Here is a 16,781-nt window from a genome sequence, read left to right on the forward strand (position 1 = left end):
GCTTAGGTACAGTGTCTCACACCCTGGGAGTTTAAATTTAACTCCGTGTCTTGCCATGTCAATCCAGAAAGGAAAGAGACCCGTTCTCTCCGTACCCCAGGAAAAAATAAATCCGGATCCTCTCTCAAAACTCCTCTGGGATTGTAAACGCCACGAGGCAGGGACTGTCGGTCGGCAAGGGCAAAACCTGGCCCAGTGGGGCACTGAGTCTGATGGGGGGGCTTCTAGGCATTCCCGCAGCCTGCGTATTTCAGTCCATTTTCCCATGGAACTGACCTAGTCTTAGCTGCAGCATTCAGGGTGGGAGTCGCTTTTCTCTAAAGAAGAAACTATTCCCTTTCTCCCCCCCCCTACATTATTGGGGGGGCCATTCAGACCTTCCCAGAAAAAATGGGATGGATTAAGGTACCAGATTCCTGGGGGATTCTGCTTGTCTCTCGCCTTGTGGGTTCTTGCTGATGGTGCCATCACAGGGATGTCCTTCCTCTGAATCAGCTTCCCCTCTGCCCCTTCCCACTCCCCTGTGGGATACAGTGATACTGAATGGAAACTGGAAAGGCCTTATCTCTGTTACTGCCTGACCTCCAACGGGCCCCAGGAGCTGTCTGTCAGTCCCTGCGGTGGAGGTGACGTATGGGTGGGGGACAAACCACTCCCTTTGCGTGATTGTGAGGTGGGAGGACCCCCCACCCGTGCCTTTCTCCTGATGTGGGGAATCTCCTTTGCTCTCTCTGGGTAGGTTTACACTGGAGGGATTTTTAACTCCATTTCCTTAGTCGCCAATTAACATTCGCGCCCTTGTAAAGGCTGAACGCTCCCCAAGCACTTGTTCCCAGGGACGGCAATGTGTGTGACTCAACCGAGTGAAAAGGATAAAGCTTTGGGCTGGGGCTGGTGGGCCGTGCCCAGCCTCTGAGCTGCTGCAGTAGTGCCAGTCTGCTAAGCTGACTGCAGGGTAGAGGAGGATTTGGGCTCTAAAACCAGCTCCCGTCTCTTGTTCTGACTAGCGGTGAGTAAACCAGCTCCCTGGAGCTCTGCTGGCAGGTACTGTAGGTGTAGGGAGTCGCTCCCAGAGCCAGACGCAGGCTTCCTGCTTTCCAGTCCACGTCCACCTCCCTCTCTCCCCACTTCAGGCCAGATCAACGGAAGGAGCCAGCTAGTCTCTGGGGTCTGAAGATGAACTTTTCCTTTGCTAACCGATGTCTGTCTCTGCTTGGGGAGATGGGCCTCATCCCGGCCTCCCTCAGGCCGGAGGCTTGATTGGTGTGTAAAATATTCCGAGATCCTTGCAGCTCTGCCCTGCTAAGACAAGCCAGACTGCTTGCTGCTCAGCCACCAGGCGGCTAGGATGTGGAGGGAAGGTTTGCTGCCCGAACTGGTTCCTCCACCCTTGCTCCTGCATGCTGGCTAGCCAGGAAGGAGAGAAGGCTGCCGAACAATCTCTTGCACCTCCTCCTGTGCAGAGCACTGCTCGACTTAGATGAGAGCCAGGAACAGAAGGAGAAAGTAAGAATGGAGATGGTGCCCTGTCCTTTCATCTTGTACAGACAGGATGGGTAGGGCAGGATCCAGGTCCCAAGGAGTTTCAGGGGCTCTCGGACACTGATCTGCCTCTGCTGGGAAACAGTCTCCCAGCTGCATGTGCTGTTTTGTAATGGCAGCATCTAGAGTCTTAACTGGGAGCAGGGCCTCGTTGTGGGCTACAAAAGTAGGTGATGGTCCCAGAGCGCTTACAATTTAAATCATTTAAACATGTTCTGTGGGAGCAGATGGGTTCTCAGCTCCTTGCTCTGCCCCATCCCTTACCCTGTTCCGGCCCCGCATCATTTCACCTCCTCCAAATAGACAAACCATTGACCTGACATCCCCTCGGCTTGTTCGCCCAGCAGCCCCATGCTGCTCCAGGCAGGGGATTTGGTCTCTGAGATCAAAGCCTTTCTCCGCAAACCTCAGTCAGCGCTTTATCTCTTGGCTCTCTTCTCTCTCCCCATCTCGAATGTTCTGTGTTTTAAATTGCCCTTTTGTGGAGAGGGCCATGGGAGCTGAGATCAGGATTGCAGCACACAGTTTAGAGCAAGTAGGGGCAAGATTTAAGACCAAGCTCTTCAGAGGAGCCTAAGGGGTTTAGGTGCCCAGATCCCTTTGAAATTCAGTGACAGGTGCCTAATTGCACATTGAGTCATGAGCCAGCAGTCAGGAAGGGGACTCTGCCTAGGAGGTTGGGTCCTCAGCCACAGTACAGTGTTAGGGCATCATGGGACCAGCATCCTCCCACAGGGCTCATGTGATGTGGCATTCAGCAGTCTCTGGCTTCGGGTTAACTTGGGGTAGGGAGGTGGCGGCAAGAGGAAAGCATCAGAGGACATGATCAGTCAGGCTGGAGGACCCAGTTAGAAGCACCCATGTCCCACTCTGCCTGAAAAGCTGCTCCTGTTTGATTAGATACAGAAATTCTTATGGGCCTATCTTCTGCATTTCTAAGTACCTACCCCCATTAAATGGACCAGTGGTCCAGCTACTAGACCATCTTGTCTCCAGTGGTGGTCAGTGCAGGGTACTTCAAAGCAAACTCCCTGATGTGATGCGCCCAGTTGCACAATATTTTTCCCAAGGGCTGGAACTGCTTCTTGGATTGGCTTGTGTCCTGCAGCTTGAGGAGCAAGGCCCTTGTATCAGCCCAGCTGCTGTGAGGGTGGATGCTTGTCGCTGTTCATGCTGATGTTTTTTCTCTCTCTCATTCCCCCAAAGGATCATCTTCTCCACTCCATTCGCTGTGATCTCCTACTTCCTGGTATGGTTTGTGCCAGACATATCGAGTGGCCAAGTGATGTGGTATCTTCTCTTCTACTGCATGTTCCAGACCCTTGTGACGGTGAGTCCACCCTCCATGCACACAGCTGGACTTTTTTTTTTTTTTTTTTGGGGGGGGGGGATAGGGAGGGGGGAGAAGCCAACCTTTTTCTCACCTGCCCGATGGAGCCAAGGAGTGGTGCCACAATGGCAGGGTTGGCACAAGCCACCCTGAAAGGAGTGAGCGGCTGAGAGCATCCATAAAGGCTGTCCTTGGACCACCAGTGTCATCTGGGTTTCCCGCCGTCCTGATTCTACAACTCACAGACGTGCCTCTGGCCATGGGGCCAGCTTGTTGGCTGATCTGCTGCAGGGACGGGAGAGGCGAGACAAGTCATAGCTCATCTCCTCCTCCCTCCAGCATTTTGGGGGACCCCTCCAAGGCCAGCCCTGGCTGGGGTGGAGCATTACAGAGGGGAGTGAGGATAGTCTGTACCTGGATGGAATTTCCTTCCCGCAAAAGAATCTTCCAGCCCACTCAACCTATGGTCTGCTGTCAGCATCTCATTGTGGTCTACAGCATGAATTCCCTTGACCTCCATGAATGTCTGTGCCCAGAAGGGTTAACTTTCTCTCTCTTCCCATCTGCCCCGTTTCTCCTTGCAGTGTTTCCATGTTCCCTATTCAGCGCTCACGATGTTCATCAGCAGGGAGCAGAGCGAACGGGATTCCGCTACCGCCTATCGTAAGAGCCCTTCCCATCTCCCTTACCATTGCAGTGTCAGTGCTTTCCCACTCCCGCAGCTTCCGTGCAGCCACAGAAGTGCATAAGCTCCGGGGGTTTGGCTGCTGGTCGCTAGGAGGCAGCAGGTTTCTCCATTACATACCCTGTCCACGACATGTGCAGGCGTGTGTGTGGGGGGAGTGTCCCCTGCTGCTGCTGCGGGATGTGTGTAAGATCTGCAGGTGCACAGCCATATGTCAAAGCGTGTTTGCACATGTACACATTAGCAATGAGGATCCTGTTCTGAAAGTCTTCCAAGCTCCCTGATCCTCTCTTGCATTGCAGCTCTCGCTGATCCCACTTATTAGACTAAAGGAACCCTTGGTTTAATATCCACGTCTAACCAGCCTCATGGCATGAGTCTGTCTGGAGGGGACTCTGCCTGCTGGTACAGTAGTTTGTCCGCTGGAGAGCACAGTGGCTAGCGCAGGAGACTGGGAATCTGGAGCTCTTGGGTTCTGTTCCCAGCCTTGACGTTGAGCTGCTGTGTGGCCTGGGGCAAATCCCTTCCCCTCTCTGTGCCTGTTTTCCCTCAATGGGGATACCTTCCTCCCATAGGCTTGGAGATCTGGAGAAGCAACTGCTCTCCTCTCTGGCTGGGTGGGCACAATGTGTTACTTGATGGCTTTAACGTTAGGAATGTGTAGACATCCAGATGTTTGCCTCTGGAGGAGCAGGCATTAGCAACCGCTCTCGTCACTCTGCTGGGCCAGGGTGTTGACGCGGTAATGACCCGCCTGGATCTTCCGTTCAGGTATGACGGTGGAGGTGCTGGGCACCGTGCTGGGCACGGCCATCCAGGGGCAGATCGTGGGCCAGGTGGACACACCGTGCATTCAGGACTCCCGCCTCTTTGGCGTCACTAACTCCTCGGTGGCCATGGAGGAGGTGAACGTTACCCGTGATGCCGGCTCCATCACAGACACGGTAGGTCTCTGGCACCCTGACCGCTCATCCTTCCCCTGCTCAGGGACTCTCCTCTTTCATTGCAGCCTCTCCCGCGCTGCCTCAGCTGGACTCTGGAGGCAGGAAAGCCTGTGAAAATCATGTGCTGAGTCGCTTTGCCCTGCCTCCAGAGAAATCCTGCACCCTGAGGCTGGGTCCCACTAGCTGCTGCGTAACTAAGGAATTTAGGGGTACCTATCTCCATGCAACAGGTATGGAGCTAAAATATAGCAGAGCCTCGTGGATCATTGGAACTGGATTCAGTTGCAGAAGCAAATCCAGGTGCCAGTAGGGTGCATGGTCCCTTCGTTTATGGTGAGAACTGGCTGCAGAGAGGGAAGTCCATTGTTCAGGGTCCCCTGGCATTATCGGGGGTGGAGCAGGGAGCTTTTTATGCAGCCCTATAGCACAGCATAGACTCTGCCCCACCCCAATCTGTAGCGAGAGTTCCGTCCGGTTCTGCTGGCGCACGCGTGACACGGGCTGCACCATTGTCTAGAGCTCCCCGAGAGCGGCTGGTAAGAAGGGGCCTGGTGGAGCAGCCTTGCTAACTGGACCTGCATCTGTCTTGCACAGAGAAACGCCTACATGATGGCAGCGGGAGTCATTGGTGGGATCTACATACTCTGCGCCATCGTCCTGTTTCTGGGTGTGCGGGAGAAGCGAGGTGAGTGCGGGAGGTGGAGGGAGTCCCTTGCATTGGCATTTGCAATGTCCAGAGTCTAGAAGGGCTTTCCAAGCAACAGACCAGGCTGGACTCTGTGCGTGGGTCATCTTGCCTGTTTCAGAGGGGCTAGAACAATGGATCCTTAGCCACAAGTCTTTCCCCTAATCATATGGGCAGAAAGCGGGGAACAAACATGGAAATTGGGGAAATTGCAGGAGATGGGAATTCCTATTACAAGCTGTCATCATCTGCTTTAGGCAAAGCTGCACCCTGGGTCATTCTCTGGCTTTAATCAGCTGGCCAGGAGCAGACGACAATTTTTTATACTGATCTCTTTAAATGGGCCCCTTTGTGAGCCAAGTGCCTTTGAACTGAAGTCACCCAGGCCATTCAAACCTGAGCCGTGTTTAGAAGGCACGTTCTTCAAACAGCCCCTCCCCTGCCAGGCACTCTCCCTGCTATGTTAACTGAACACACCCCACGCTGGCTCCCAACCCTGCTCTTAATTCAGATCTGGGAGGGAAGTTCAGCTCCATACGAACTGGGAACGCTGCCCGTCCTGCGCTGAACCAACATGTTCCAGTATGAAGAGCAGAGACCAGGGCGCTTGTTACGCAGATGAAGCCCTGGAGGGGGTAGGGTTCCATTCAAGGGCGTAGGCTGGGGAGGGGTGTACGGTGCGAATGCAAAGGATCCTGTCCTGGGCTTGATGAGGTCTTGCCTTGGTTTCTTCACCCAGTTCGATGCCTGGATCGCAACTCTCCCCTGGGAGTTGAAGTACTTGCCCCTCCCACTCCTCTTTTCCTGGTTGGTGCTGTTATCACCTGCTTATCTGCAAAACTAGGGCGAGTGGGAGTCCAGGTTAATGTAAACCAGGATAGGTATGGAGTAGGGGTGGGGGACACACAGCTTCAGAGACCCATTTCTTGTGTGTATACCTCCATGGAAAGATTGTGTCAGTGGCAAGGTGGCACGGCTCACTGGAGAATCTCAAAGGGATCCTGTTACTGCAGGAAACCATCTAGGAGAACTTGTCTTCCTGCCCAGTATTTACCCATGTCAGTGTTTGTCAGCCAAAGCCAGGCAGCAAATGTCTGGCCTCCAATATGCTGGCTGGACTCGGGCTATTCCATAGCTGCGATAACAATGGCATTTATGGGATTTATTTCTGAGCCCAGCTGGGTTTCATCCCACTCTCCCCACACTTAACTGGACACCCTCACTGGAGCAGTGCTCTACTGATCATGGGACAAAGGGGAGCAGAGATCTGGGTACCAGGGACTTTAGAATTTTAATCCCAGCTCTGCCACTGGCTTTCTGCATAGCCTTGGGTGAATCACTTAACTGGTCGGTGCCTCCGTTTCCCTATCTCTAAAATGGGGACTTGCCTCACAGGAGTGGTGAGGATGGGATGTCTCATCGTACTTGGGAAGATCACTGTTATGGGGGTTAGCGAAGGCTGGCTAATACTGAATCTCAGGGGTGCCTTTTCAATACCCAGTGTACTGCAGTAATGGGCCCCCTGACTGTTATAGCATTGGGACCCGTTATGCCAGGCTGCCTAATCACTTGCTGATCCTGCTCTGCTCCCCAGATGCCTCTGAGCTCCAGTCGGATGAACCCATCTCTTTCTTCCGGGGGCTGAAGCTGGTGATGAAACACGGTGCCTACATCAAGCTTATTGCTGGCTTCCTCTTCACCTCCCTCGCCTTCATGGTGAGGAACTGCCTGGGGAGGGACCATGTGGGAGGAAATGCATGACTGAGGACTGTCAGATGGACTTGTAGGATAGCAAGGGGTGGGGTGGGGGGGGTCAAATACTAGAAATCTGCCCAAAGGCAGATAACATCAAGGCCTGTGGCATCCCCTGCAGCAGCCGAGGTGGGCCGTCCACCCTGATTGGAGGTGAAATATGTGCTTCTTTTCACGCTGCTGGTAAAAGTGGGATTGTGCCTGCTCGCTCTTTTCCTCTGCTCAGGGGGCTGACGGATTCCGTATTCCATCTTCCTCCTGTCTCCAGCACCCTTCTGCCATAGCGATCTGTCCCCTTCCTAGCATGATGCGAGTGCCGGTACCTGTCCTCCTGTGACCTAGGCCTGTTAGCCCTTCTTTGACCCTGCCGCTCTGCTGGCCTGGGTCGTGTTTACAGATGTGTCCGGACAATCTTTGCCCAGAGGGGGAATTCCTGAGCTGATGTGTTGAGGGCGAAGGGTGTTGGAATCTTAGACCTGTCTGCTGAGTCCCCTTGGAAGGGGTGGGGGAATTTCCCTCCCCCTACAATACACTCAAGGCCTGCCTACAGCAGCGGCTGCATTTGTACAGTCCTGAGCACATCTGTGCACTGGGTCCAGCTAGATCACTTCAGCGTTTTCCCCGTGGGGTGGGTCTGGGGGCTGCAGGGAATCCCATTTCTCTGTGGGAGGCTGTTCAGTGCATTTTCCCTCTGGAAGGGGGAATCTCCCTGTTCCGGTCTGCTCTGCTGACCTCCCATGTCTGTTTCCTTCCCCAGTTGCTGGAAGGGAACTTTGCCTTGTTTTGTACCTACACCCTGAGATTCCGCAACGAATTCCAGAACATCCTCCTGGCCATCATGGTACGTATCGAGTGTGTGAGTACGTGGCACCCCTTCCCCCGACCTGTCTGCCTGGGCTAGGCAAACTGTCAGCTCTTGGAGGTAGCAAGACTGACTGTACAGACCTGAGCACAATGGGGCCCTGCTCTCCCTTGGTCCCTAGACAATACAGTAATAAACATGAATAATAATAATAATTGCTGTCCCCTTCACCTGGCTGTCTCCTCCTTTCTATACTCGGGAATCCACTGGTTGGTGGGGGCGGAGACTTGACTGTAGTAGTCTGAGAGCCTGAAGCTGAGATGGGGAGCCCCAGGTGAGAAGCAGGGTGGTGAGGGGAGATCAGGGCTGTAAGAGCCTGGCATGTGGGGGAAGGTGAGTGGAGGTTGCCTCAGGAGTGAGGGGAGGGGTAACAAGTTACTTAACGTGGCTCCAGGAAAGACACGGCCAGTTGGCAAGAACAGCGAGTCCTTTGTCTGCATTTGAAGCCGACCATGAAAGAGGGGAGAATAAAAGCCATGCAGGCCCTTTGTCCAAACCCTGCCATTTTTTTTCTTCTTTCCATGAGAGGGGGGAAAAAAGAGCCCTGAGTGGTGGCTGCAGGGAGGCACTGAATGGAGGGAACAGAGCAGATTGTCTGGGAACCCTTTGCACGTTGATAGAATGGGGGACGAGGCTGGGGGAGCATTGTGGCGTGAAACACTTTGCCCTGCCAGAAGGGCAGTGAAAGAAAGAAAACTCGCCCCTGCGTCTAAGGAAATGCAAGGGCTCGAAATCAATGGAAGCAAGAGACCAATCCCATAGCTTAATGCATCTCCCTGGCCCCACGAAGACCCAGTGCCTGGTCTAACCCAGGATGTTGGTCATGTCTGGCTGTAGCCTGTTGGGTCTCTTCTGTTCTAGGCTGGCTCCCTGCAAGGCAGGGGCTGTCTTGCTTCAGAGTAGCCTGGCAAAGTTGTCACAAATGTTCATCAGACCTGGTCCAGAATAGACTCTCTTACAACACTTGCCCTCTGAGGACGAGCTGATGGGCTTTGCAAGACTGCTTCTGTAAAGGCACTGAAGCGAGTCTAGGTGGGCTTTGAGAAGGTCCTTTAGAGCCAGGATGGTCATGTGGCTGGAGCCTTGTGTGGTTGAGTGAAACACCCGAGGGGGCTCCAAACCACAGGCAAAAGAGGGTCCAAATTCATCTGTCATGCATCCAAGCCTGACCTCAGGCTGACACCCCAACCAACTCCATTCCTGCTGCATTAGAGGTTAACACCTGTCTGGTGGACAAGGCATCTATGGAGACTGGTTGGCCTGAGTCATGTGTCTTTTCCCCTCTCTCTCTCTTGCAGCTCTCTGCCACCTTGTCTATCCCTCTCTGGCAATGGTTCCTCATGCGCTTTGGGAAGAAAACTGCTGTGTATGTTGGGATCTCGGTGAGTAAGTCTCCTGGGGTCATAGAGAGGGGCAGAGAGTGGTTTGTTGCTGTGTGCCTCATAGGGGATCCTAGCAAGTGGAGGTGAGGAAAGACCGGAGCAGGGGATCTAAACCTCACCCCTCTAGGTAGCGGTTCCAATAGGGTCAGGAGTGATCAGAAGTTACCACCATCACCTGACATTCATTCACTGTCCTCTCTCTACTTCTTAGGGCTGGTCCACACTAAGGGGGGGAAATCGATCTTAGATACGCAACTTCAGCTACGTGAATAATGTAGCTGAAGTTGAATATCTAAGATCGGATTATTCACCCGTCCACACCGCGCGGGATCGATGTTCGCGGCTCTCCGTGTCGATTCCGGAACTCCGTTGGAGTTGATGGAGTTCCGGAATCGATATAAGCGCGCTCGGGGATCGATATATCGCGTCTAGATTAGACACGATATATCGATCCCCGAGCAATCGATTTTAACCCGCCGATACGGCGGGTAGTCTGGACGTGGCCTTAGTGGTGTCACAAAGGGCACTTCTTGGTAGTCACAGCAGAGAGTCCAAGGACAGTCTGGGCTATGGAGACTAAATTATCCTCTGAGCCTGGGAAGTGGGCCCTCCAGGGCAGGGTGTTGGTGGGACAGCGTTAAAGAGGTTGCGTTACTGCTGCCTATGCTGCGGGTAGATCCTACCCTATCAGCCAGCACCTCCAAGTGCTGAAACTCACACGAGAGGGAAGTTGGGGGAGGCCAATTGGCTCGTCCAGGTCCATCTTGATTATCTGCTGCCCGGCGGGTCAGGTGACACCTCTCTTCTTTCCTGGCTCCGCAGTCTGCCATCCCCTTCCTCATCATGGTTGTCGTTCTGGAGAGTAACTTGATCGTCACCTACGTTGTGGCCATTGCAGCTGGGATCAGTGTCGCTGCTGCCTTCCTCTTGCCATGGTGAGTGTGAGGGCTCCAGGCTCAGGCAACCACAGAACTACGATCCCGCATTCTCTATTGCTGCTAGGCTGGTAGACACCTGTTGATGCATAAGCTGTGACGTCTGGGCTGATGTCTCTAGCGCTGGGCGTCGGATCCAGGATGAGGAGATTCCTGAGGTCCTGAGCCTTCTCTTGTCAGTACGCAGGGCATTGTGGGCCTTTTCAGTATGAAAGTGAAGCCACAATCTATGGCCTTTTCCCAGGTCTCTGCCCCTCTGTATCATTATTGGAGGGGAAGTAACTAGAAGTCTGTAATTTGCGGGTGGGGACCTCCCATGTCTCTGCTTTGGAAGGGGAAGTGTGGGCTCCACTGAAGACTTGAAGGTCTCATTAGCCTCTGTCTGAGGCTCACACACTCTCCTCTCTTGTCTCAGGTCCATGCTGCCAGATGTCATAGACGACTTCAACCTCCAGCACCCAGACTCCCGTGGCCATGAAGCTATTTTCTTCTCCTTTTATGTCTTCTTCACCAAGTTTGCCTCCGGTGTGTCTTTGGGGATCTCCACACTCAGCTTGGAGTGAGTCCTTCCAGCACGTCGAGCCTGGAGCCAGGGAGGCTTGTTAGGAGAGCTGGTAGCTGGAAGGGAGAAGGAAGGTTTCTCTCAGATCCTGCAGTCTGGAGCTTCTCCATTTTTAGCTACAAAACCATGAAGGGAATTGGGATTAGATGTCCAGAGGCTGGCACTGAAGGCAGCTCCAGGTGCATCTCCCCTGCAGCTTTGTGCTAGGAGGGAGGCTCGTTCCAAGTTCGCAGTGAATAAGCACTAAAAGGAGAAATCTTAGGAACTGGCCTTTCTCTGTGGTAGTGAATTGAGGTGCTACCTCTTGCTGTGCCAGCCCCTTGGCCAGAGCATGTCCCAGCCTTTGATTGATTTTTCTCCTCCCAACACCCCCATGAAGCAGGGCAGTGCTATTGTCCCTCTCTTACAGGCAGGGACCTGAAGCACAGATCGGCTAAGTGACTTGCTCAAAGTCATACAGGATGTCTGTGGTGAAACAAGGAGCTCAACCTAAGCCCCAGGCTGACACCCTCATCTCTGGGCTGGCTTTCCTCCATTGCTCCATCAGGGGGATGGAACAGACTGCATAGCTGTGAGCTTCTAGATCATGATGGCTGTTGGCTTTGGGGTTGGAGGAGGAGATACTCCTTGCTAGATGGAGGAGGGTTGATGTGATGCTAAAGCAGCGAATGCTGGCTCAGCAGTAATTTCCCTGGGAATCCTGATCTATCTCATGGCCGTTCTTCCCGAGAGGTACCTCTGGAAAGCTAGGACTGAGCTGGTGTGGAGAGAGGAGGTTGGTAATAGCCTCAGCATTTCCCTTGCTTGACAGTTCCTGTTCTCTTAGCTTTGCAGGCTATAAGACCCGGGGCTGCTCCCAGCCCGAGGAGGTGAAATTCACACTGAAGATGCTGGTATCGGCAGCCCCAGTGGGGCTGATCCTGCTGGGCCTGCTCCTATTTAAGCTGTACCCCATCGACGAGGACAAGCGAAGGGAAAACAAGAAGGCCCTACAGAATTTAAGGTAAGGGCTGGCACGGTCCTCTCTGTTCTGCGGGGGAAGAACTGCGCTCGTTGGGTTGAGCAAGTTCCAGAAGAGAGTGATGGGGAAGGACAATGGTTCTCACTAGTGCCCTGACCAGCTGCAGTGCTGGGAGAACCTGCCCTGGCTTTGCAGGTGGCTAGTCCTTCAGCCCATAGGAGGCTGACAATCTCTCCCATGAGGATATGTACTTCCAGCTAGCCTCAGCACACCTGCAGCCCTAATGCACCACCTGCCCTTTGACGGGTGGCTGTGAGACCCTGCCACACTGCTCAGTGGCACCACCCAGCAGGTAGCATCTGAGGGCTGCAGAGTCATAAGATGCCAGGGGCATAGCGTATCGCTAGAGGTGGAGCAGGACTCCCCCAGCTGCAGCGCTGCCTCCGGTACATTGCTGTGGGATGATAAAGTACTGCAACGAACATAAATACACGTGGAGTGCTGTGCATTGCCGGTTCCCGTGGCTGCGGCAGTGCTGCTGCCTGGCTTTCCGCTACGGGAGCGGGCGATCTCTGCTGCTTCCCCCAGGCCTGGCTCAGGGCTACATTTACTGATTTGGTGGAGCCTGAGAGAAGTGGGGGGGAAATTTGGCATTACAGCTGGGCCTGGGAAATGAAGCCTTTTCTTAGAAGGCCCCTATTTCAATCTGCTCCAGAACAGTGTTGAGAAAGCTGTTGAGCGTTTCACAACCATTCAGTAGCCTGTTACAAGGGGGTCGGGCCTCCATCCAGTTCCTAGTGGAAGGAAAGGTGTCCACCTAGCAGAAATGGCTCTTCTGTCATGCTGCTAGTAATCTGGGCAGAGAGGCCAGCGGCTGAATGGGGCTGGAGAGGGGAACGTACAGTTCACTCCAGAGCCCAGAGACATTGGCAGCAAATGGGGAAACTGACCCGATTGTTCCCATCCTGCAGCGAAGAGGAGGGCTCCCTTCCCCATAACAATCCCTCACTAACCCGCTCTGGCTCACTGGCCCTCGCTTTCGAGCCCAGGGCACTTTCTGCCTTGGGATACCAGCTGGAGGGAGGGGGGCCATTCCTGTCTGATGCCCACCAATCCTTTCCTTCCCAGGGAGGAGGAAAACAGCAGCGACTCGGACTCTACGGAACTCGCCAGCATCGTGTGACCCCGGCTCCCCTCCATTTACTGTTTACACACTGGGCGTCTTCGGGACCTGGACGGGGTTGCTGCCGAGTAACCCCATTACCCAGAACTCCTAGAGATGCTGGTGACGTGCTACACGGGGCTTTGTGGAGCATCTGTGATGAATGTTACATGGGATCTGCAGGCAGTGGTCTCGGGCCATCCATGGGATCCACAGAGTGCCGGTAGTGTACGTTACACAGGATCTATTCAGCACTGCACTGATGTGCCTCTTAACGAACAAACACTACGCCAGCCTGGCCCCCGCAGCGCTGTCTGCAGAACACAGCAGCCTGGTCCAGGAAGCTATTCCTCGTAACACACAGGAGACTTGTGCGTACTGTCTGCCTCTCACACACTGATGTGCCTGGTACTGCAGGCACTGAATATGGCACAGATCCTTGCAGTATTGTCTCTGGATCACTCATGGACCCGTGTGGGGCTGGTAGTGTACATTACCCTGTTAATGTGAATGAGATGAAGATTAACTCACCTTTACTATCTGTAAAATAAGGACACTAATGTAGAAAGAGCTGTTTTTTATAAAGTCTAATTAAATAACTTAATGATGTAAATAGAAATTATGTTTTCCCTATTTGTATATGTCTGTATGGAAACCAAACTGGAACTATTAATATTAATTTACATAAAAGTGGGGAAATGTCACCTGGATTGATGTGAAAGATTTTTTTTTTCTCCCCCCCACAGTGGCTATTGTCCTTGCAAGGACACAAGGTAGCGGAGAGTCAGAGAGTGCCAGCTCTGCTTTCCATGCAGGGCACATTGGCACCCGTCCTGTCTAGCTGGAAGGCTGATTCCAGGGCAGAAATGTCAGTGAACTGGATGAAATCTCAGTTCCCTCCCAGCAGAACTGGAGTCCTTTTAGATTCCCAATTCCACAGACCTGAGTCCCTCTCCTCTACTCACCCTGTAGGACTGACTTTCACTCACAGACTCAAGGCACTGGAATGCCTTAATCCTTGGCACTTTCAATGAGCTGTACATACACTTAACCCTTTCCCTCCTCTCTGCTCAGCACCCACACTGGAAGAACCCAACAAAACTCCGGTTCTTTTCCTCTAAAAATCAATTGGGCGGGTGGGAGATGAAATAAAGAAACTAGTTGCTGAGATTCTGAGATTCTCAAGCCCAGACTGAAAAGGGGAGAGGTGGCTGGGGACCAACAAAAAGCCACCACCACTTTTCCGTGACACTTAACAGGTAGGTGGGCCAGGCCTTGCTAGAACCTCCACCAGGCAGGTGAGGTTTCTACACCCTTGGTTTGGGGCAGGGGCGTGAGACCCAGGGAGGGGTCCGTGCCTCACCCAAGGCCGAGGGTAGGATCTGAATGAACAGCAATAAAGCTGGAAGCCTCGGGCCTGATAAAGATGCAGGCTCTTAATGAGGGACAAGCCAGGTGAAATGCAGTCAAGGCAAAGGAATGTGATTCAGCTCCTCGGAGGAGAAGAGAGGACAGCTGGTACAGTGGGTGCAGGAGACAGAATTCAGCCTGGGCTAATACCTGCAAAGCAAGTGGGAAGGAAGGGACCCAAGAGGCTGAACTTTTGCTATTCCAGGGCATGGTGCAAGAGCTTCTTAGGGCAGGGGCTGTCTTCTCTTTTCAGTAAGGACTGTGCACATTTCAGGCACCATGTGAATAGTGTACAGATGGCAAGAAATGCGGGAAGGGGCAGAGACTGAATCCAGAGGGATTGGCGTGGTAGGAAGGGGTGAATGACTCCTGCCCTAAAATACAGAACAAAGTGAAGTGCTGTAATGAGGATTGGGTTTATAAATAGAAAAGGGGATTATGTCTTCAATGGGAATGCTCAACAGGCCCCCGCTTAGGCTAAGAATGCGGGTGAGTACAAAGGGAACATCTAGCAGAAGAGAGCAGCCGGCGCAGAGGCTTTTGTCAGTCAAGCAGCAGTGCCCAGGCTGCAGACCAGGACACAGGGGCTGCTCAGATGACATCTATTGAGAATTGGGGGCTGATCAGATGACAGTTGAGGAGGTGCTGTGTGTGCAAGTCCAGACATAGGCGGCAACTGAGGCTGGGTGGCAGCGCTGGGGAATGCTGCCTTGTTTTGCAGCCAGAGGCTGATAAAAACCTCTGGGCTACTAAGCAAAATGGGGCTTAACCATTCATTAGAAGAGAGCTGCTTGCAGGAGACAAGCAGAGCTGGAGACGGGGTGGGGGTGGAGGATGTCTGCTCTGAGAGCAGGGGGATAGGGAATGGGCTCAGAAAGGGCTGGGCCATGGGGGACTCTGGAGAAATGACTTTAGGCCCAGACGAATGCCCAGGAGCAACAGCTATCAAAGGCAGCCTTAGAAAGGGCTTTGGGGCCTAGAGGAGCTGGGGGAGCTACCATCCTGCTCCCCTGGAAGCCTGTCTTCACAATGGCAGGGACCCCCTGATTTCATCTCCCCACCCCCGGCCCAGCTTGGCTGAGGTAGGATTCACTTAGTCTGTCTCTTTAATGACTGGCCACTCTTGTGCCCTGCTTTGAACGCAGGGTAAAGCACAAATTCATTCACACCCCCTGCTCGGTGGTTCCGATGCTTCTCCTGGGCCAGGGAGTTATTTGTTGCACTAAGATGTCAAATAGAAGCTGGATTTCTTCCCCTCTTTCCTCCTTAGCAACCATCCACCCCACCCTAGTTTCCTTACAGGTCTCTCACCACCTGCCAGCCAGGCCATGGGCTGCTGGTTGCCAATGGCTCCCAGGGAAAAAGAACAAGCATTTAACGATGCCTGAGTTTACACAAAGTTTTCTGTTGCAAAAGTTTAGCGTGGCCACATCTGGGGCCCCACGTGGCCTGTAACACCAGTCATGCCTCAAACACTCATGGGGCAGTAAAGGAGTTAATATGAAATTCTCCCTCCTTAAAAGCGAAAGTCTGAAGGGGATCATAGTAACAGGCCGTTCCCTGCCCAAGCTCATATGGCTCCCACACACACACCCTAGAAAGGATGGGGAGGGCAGAGAAGGAGCACAGGGTGTTTGGAGAGAGAAACAAGTATAGTGGCAGTTTCAGACTGGCCCTATGCAGCCCCTTTCTTTGTCTTGAGGCTGAAGCCTGGCATGATGCTCGTTATCTATAGTAATATGCAACGTGCTAATGAGGAAATCCAAAGCAACACTGATAGGCTTGATATGTTATCTCTCAGCAGAAGGTCAGTTGCAGCTCAAAAACTTTTCAAACAATCATCAAGCATCCCTTCGTGCTAGGTTAATTAGAGATTACTTCACCCAGCACCAAAGTGCAACCATATCTGGGGTGGAACACTTTAACAGCATTGCCAACCCCCAAGCATTCAAAAATCACAAAATTGGCTTAAAAATCATAAGGGGTTTTTTAATAAATTTTTTTTGCTTTTGGGTTTCTTAGCCTTTAGGGCCATACTCAGGCCATGTTTTCAAGCTGTTACCTGCAACCATGAGGGATAGAAATCTTTTTTTAAACAAAAGCTGAGATTCTCACAATTGCATGCCTCCAGGAGCTGGGGCTTTAAGAAAAGCACCAAATATCAATGTAAGACTTTAAGATTGGAGGTGAAAACTGCTCTATCTTGTTGAAACTACAAAGGGGAATGACTCATCCCAAAAGAGGGGACTGAGACAAGAAGTTGAAGCTTAAACGAAGGCCTACCGACTTGGGGAAACTAACCAGAGTAGCTCCCCCTGTGGACACTTGTTCTGGAATATGCATGCCTTTTTCTGACTGATCATAATGGGTGGTTTTTCTCAGCAGAAGGGTGAGTTCTGACAGCAATCTGGAGGAGGTGACAGGCAGATCTCAGACTGCGTCAGTTAGCTTATTCCATTGCTGTAGCTCATCGCTAGTGTCACGCCATCATCGGTTGCCAAGGGAGGGGGGAGGAATTGTAGTGTAGCCAGGCCGTTAGTGTTTAACCACTCTGTTGTCTAACCCTACT

The 16,781-nt window shown here is 52.8% G+C and overlaps 1 protein-coding gene across 1 annotated transcript in view; it reads left to right on the forward strand.

Annotated features, from left to right (window-relative positions):
- MFSD2A (MFSD2 lysolipid transporter A, lysophospholipid) overlaps positions 1–13,512 on the forward strand; it is a 23,665-nt gene extending 10,153 nt beyond the window's left edge. The window contains exons 4-14 of the mRNA XM_050932185.1: positions 2,749–2,872; positions 3,457–3,535; positions 4,329–4,501; positions 5,096–5,186; positions 6,781–6,902; positions 7,696–7,779; positions 9,099–9,182; positions 10,005–10,117; positions 10,533–10,676; positions 11,506–11,682; positions 12,769–13,512. Coding sequence (XP_050788142.1) covers positions 2,749–2,872; positions 3,457–3,535; positions 4,329–4,501; positions 5,096–5,186; positions 6,781–6,902; positions 7,696–7,779; positions 9,099–9,182; positions 10,005–10,117; positions 10,533–10,676; positions 11,506–11,682; positions 12,769–12,823 — 1,246 coding nt within the window. The 3' untranslated portion in view covers positions 12,824–13,512. The remainder of the gene's footprint in view (positions 1–2,748; positions 2,873–3,456; positions 3,536–4,328; positions 4,502–5,095; positions 5,187–6,780; positions 6,903–7,695; positions 7,780–9,098; positions 9,183–10,004; positions 10,118–10,532; positions 10,677–11,505; positions 11,683–12,768) is intronic.
- The last annotated feature ends 3,269 nt before the right edge of the window (positions 13,513–16,781 follow it).

This window comes from Gopherus flavomarginatus, chromosome 22, assembly GCF_025201925.1.
Source record: "Gopherus flavomarginatus isolate rGopFla2 chromosome 22, rGopFla2.mat.asm, whole genome shotgun sequence".
Lineage (NCBI taxonomy): Eukaryota > Metazoa > Chordata > Testudines > Testudinidae > Gopherus > Gopherus flavomarginatus.